General features: G+C 43.4%; 1 protein-coding gene across 1 annotated transcript; it reads right to left on the minus strand.

Moving 5' to 3' along the window:
- Nucleotides 1-258: 258 nt before the first annotated feature.
- LOC139417283 (dickkopf-related protein 1-like) lies at nt 259-2082 on the minus strand. Its single transcript, XM_071166546.1, has 4 exons — nt 1882-2082; nt 1582-1720; nt 1217-1351; nt 259-977 (listed from the first exon to the last, which is right to left on the minus strand). Exons 1-4 carry the CDS (start codon nt 2080-2082, stop codon nt 679-681), a joined length of 774 nt encoding a protein of 257 aa, XP_071022647.1. The 3' UTR covers nt 259-678.

Raw genomic sequence — 2082 nt, forward strand, 5'->3', positions numbered from 1 at the left:
TTTTGCACCTTTCCCCCGGATCACAATATCAAATACTAGATTATTGTTAGACAACCATTGTAAAACAGACAAACAAGCTTTTTTCTTGTAGAACTCGAGCAGCCACACTTACAACATGGGTCAGGTTACTATAATGTTTTAATAAAACAAATATCTTTACTTTTTTTTTTTTACAAGTAAATAAAACAAATATACATTTTACATTAAACAGTAAATAACAATATAAATCATATTGTGTACACATTTACAATATTGGAAACGAACCACGCAGCACCGTGTTCTTATTTATCATACTGGTGTTGACAGAATTCAATAGCTCAGTTAAGTACCACCTCCAGTATAGTATTTACAATACAGTAATTTACTGCAATAATCAAGGTTAGTTTCATAAAAAGAGAAACAAAACAACTCTGCCATTTTTAATGACCTATCGATCTTTCGAAGACACATCCAATGACAACTTCCTTATTCGGCATTCTCCAGCATCCAGGGGAATCAGATTGGTCCATTTTACACCATCGCATCCCTCTGAGCATATCACTTTTCTCTGGAATCTGTTCTTCCTTTCCAGGTGGTGTGTGTGTGTGTGTGTGTGTGTGTGTGTGTGTGTGTGTGTGTGCGTGCGTGCGTGCCAGCATCTCTGACAAATGTGTAGGTTATGGGCAGTGTGTCAGCATCTTAGGATGTGTGTATGTTCAGGGTGTGTGTGTGTCCGCGTCTCTGGCAGGTGTGTAGGTTCCGGTCTGCGGTTCTGCTGACTCCAGGGTCTTTCTCTCCTCTCTCTGGTCTGCAGGAGAGACCACCTCCACAGTCGCAGCGTTGGAACAGCTCCAGGCCATGGCCACCTTTCCTACGGTGACGCGTGCACACCTGGCCCTTCGTCAGCACCGGCTTACAGATACGAGACCAGAAGTGGCGTGCACAGCACAGACCCTCAGAGCAGTCAGAGGACCTCAGGCAGTTGTCACTTTCCCGACCTAGAGAAAGAGTGAGAGAAGAGAGAGGTAAATATGACGTGTTCTGTTGGAAACTCTGAAAAGGCCTCAAAGCTGGAATTTTTATAATTAAATGTTTTCTTTCAAACCCCTTGGCTTTGTGTTTTCAATTGAAATTTAGTCCGAAGTGGACAGTGTCGGGAGGACAAATCTATAGAATCTTTATGGGTAGTGTTTGTTGTGTGGGTGTGTGCATGTGTGCGTGTGTAATACACACCTACCTTTGACAGAATGTTGTGGTTGACCTTGGGGCAGAGGCAGTCTCTTGCCATGGTGTTCCATGGTGTTGTTCTGCCTATTCCCAACACTGGTAGTGACTACAGCTTCAGCATCTTGATCACTGGCCTGACAAACACCTGAGGGAAAAGGTACACGTTATCAATAAACGCTAATAAAGTTTTCAAGATAATTACAATATCTCATGACACCCCAACATTCTTTATCCATAAGTTATTGTTGTACTCCCAATACCTCTCTTACCACATCATTAAAATTCAATACAAGACATCGTCTGAATTTAAAGTATCATCATCTGAAAATGGTTGAAAGGATAACAACATGTAACATGTAGATATGTTGAGCTCACCGTTGATGCAGCGGTTCCCAGCGCAGCACACTGAATCCCTTGCGCACCGCTTCCGGATCTTTCGGCATGGGAGGCACGCGCCTCGGATATCATTGCAGAATTCATCGGTCCCACACTCATCATCATATGTGCAAATAAGCTAAGATAAATAGACATAATAAAATATGTATTTCCATTGGAACATAAATGCAGAACGCATTTCGGTAAAAGCGCAAAGGTAACGTGTCCAACAAACGTTTGGGCATTGGTTAGTGTTGCTATTACGCACAGCTCCTAGAGCTTTCTAGTAGGGTTTCTTACCTGCAAAGTGTCCACGAATGCTTTCTGCCTGTCGCTATCTGGTGAAGACGGGCGTGGGCTCGGGCTAACCGTGTCGTTGCCACCAGGCAAGTTCTTGATGGCATTAGAGTTCAGTAAAACCGCCCCGGCATAAGCATCCCCAAGGTATCCAAACAGCATGAGATACACGGCCATAAAACGAAGCACTGACAGATGAGGCAT

Source organism: Oncorhynchus clarkii, chromosome 1 (assembly GCF_045791955.1).
Source record: "Oncorhynchus clarkii lewisi isolate Uvic-CL-2024 chromosome 1, UVic_Ocla_1.0, whole genome shotgun sequence".
Lineage (NCBI taxonomy): Eukaryota > Metazoa > Chordata > Actinopteri > Salmoniformes > Salmonidae > Oncorhynchus > Oncorhynchus clarkii.

Coding starts and splice junctions, on each gene's coding strand:
- LOC139417283 (XM_071166546.1), bottom strand. CDS start 2,082: ATGCCTCATCTGTCAGTGCTTCGTTTTATGGCCGTGTATCTCATGCTG. Junction 1,352..1,581: donor TGGGAACCGCTGCATCAACG/GTGAGCTCAACA, acceptor CTTTTCCCTCAG/GTGTTTGTCAGGCCAGTGAT. Junction 978..1,216: donor ACCACAACATTCTGTCAAAG/GTAGGTGTGTAT, acceptor CTCTTTCTCTAG/GTCGGGAAAGTGACAACTGC.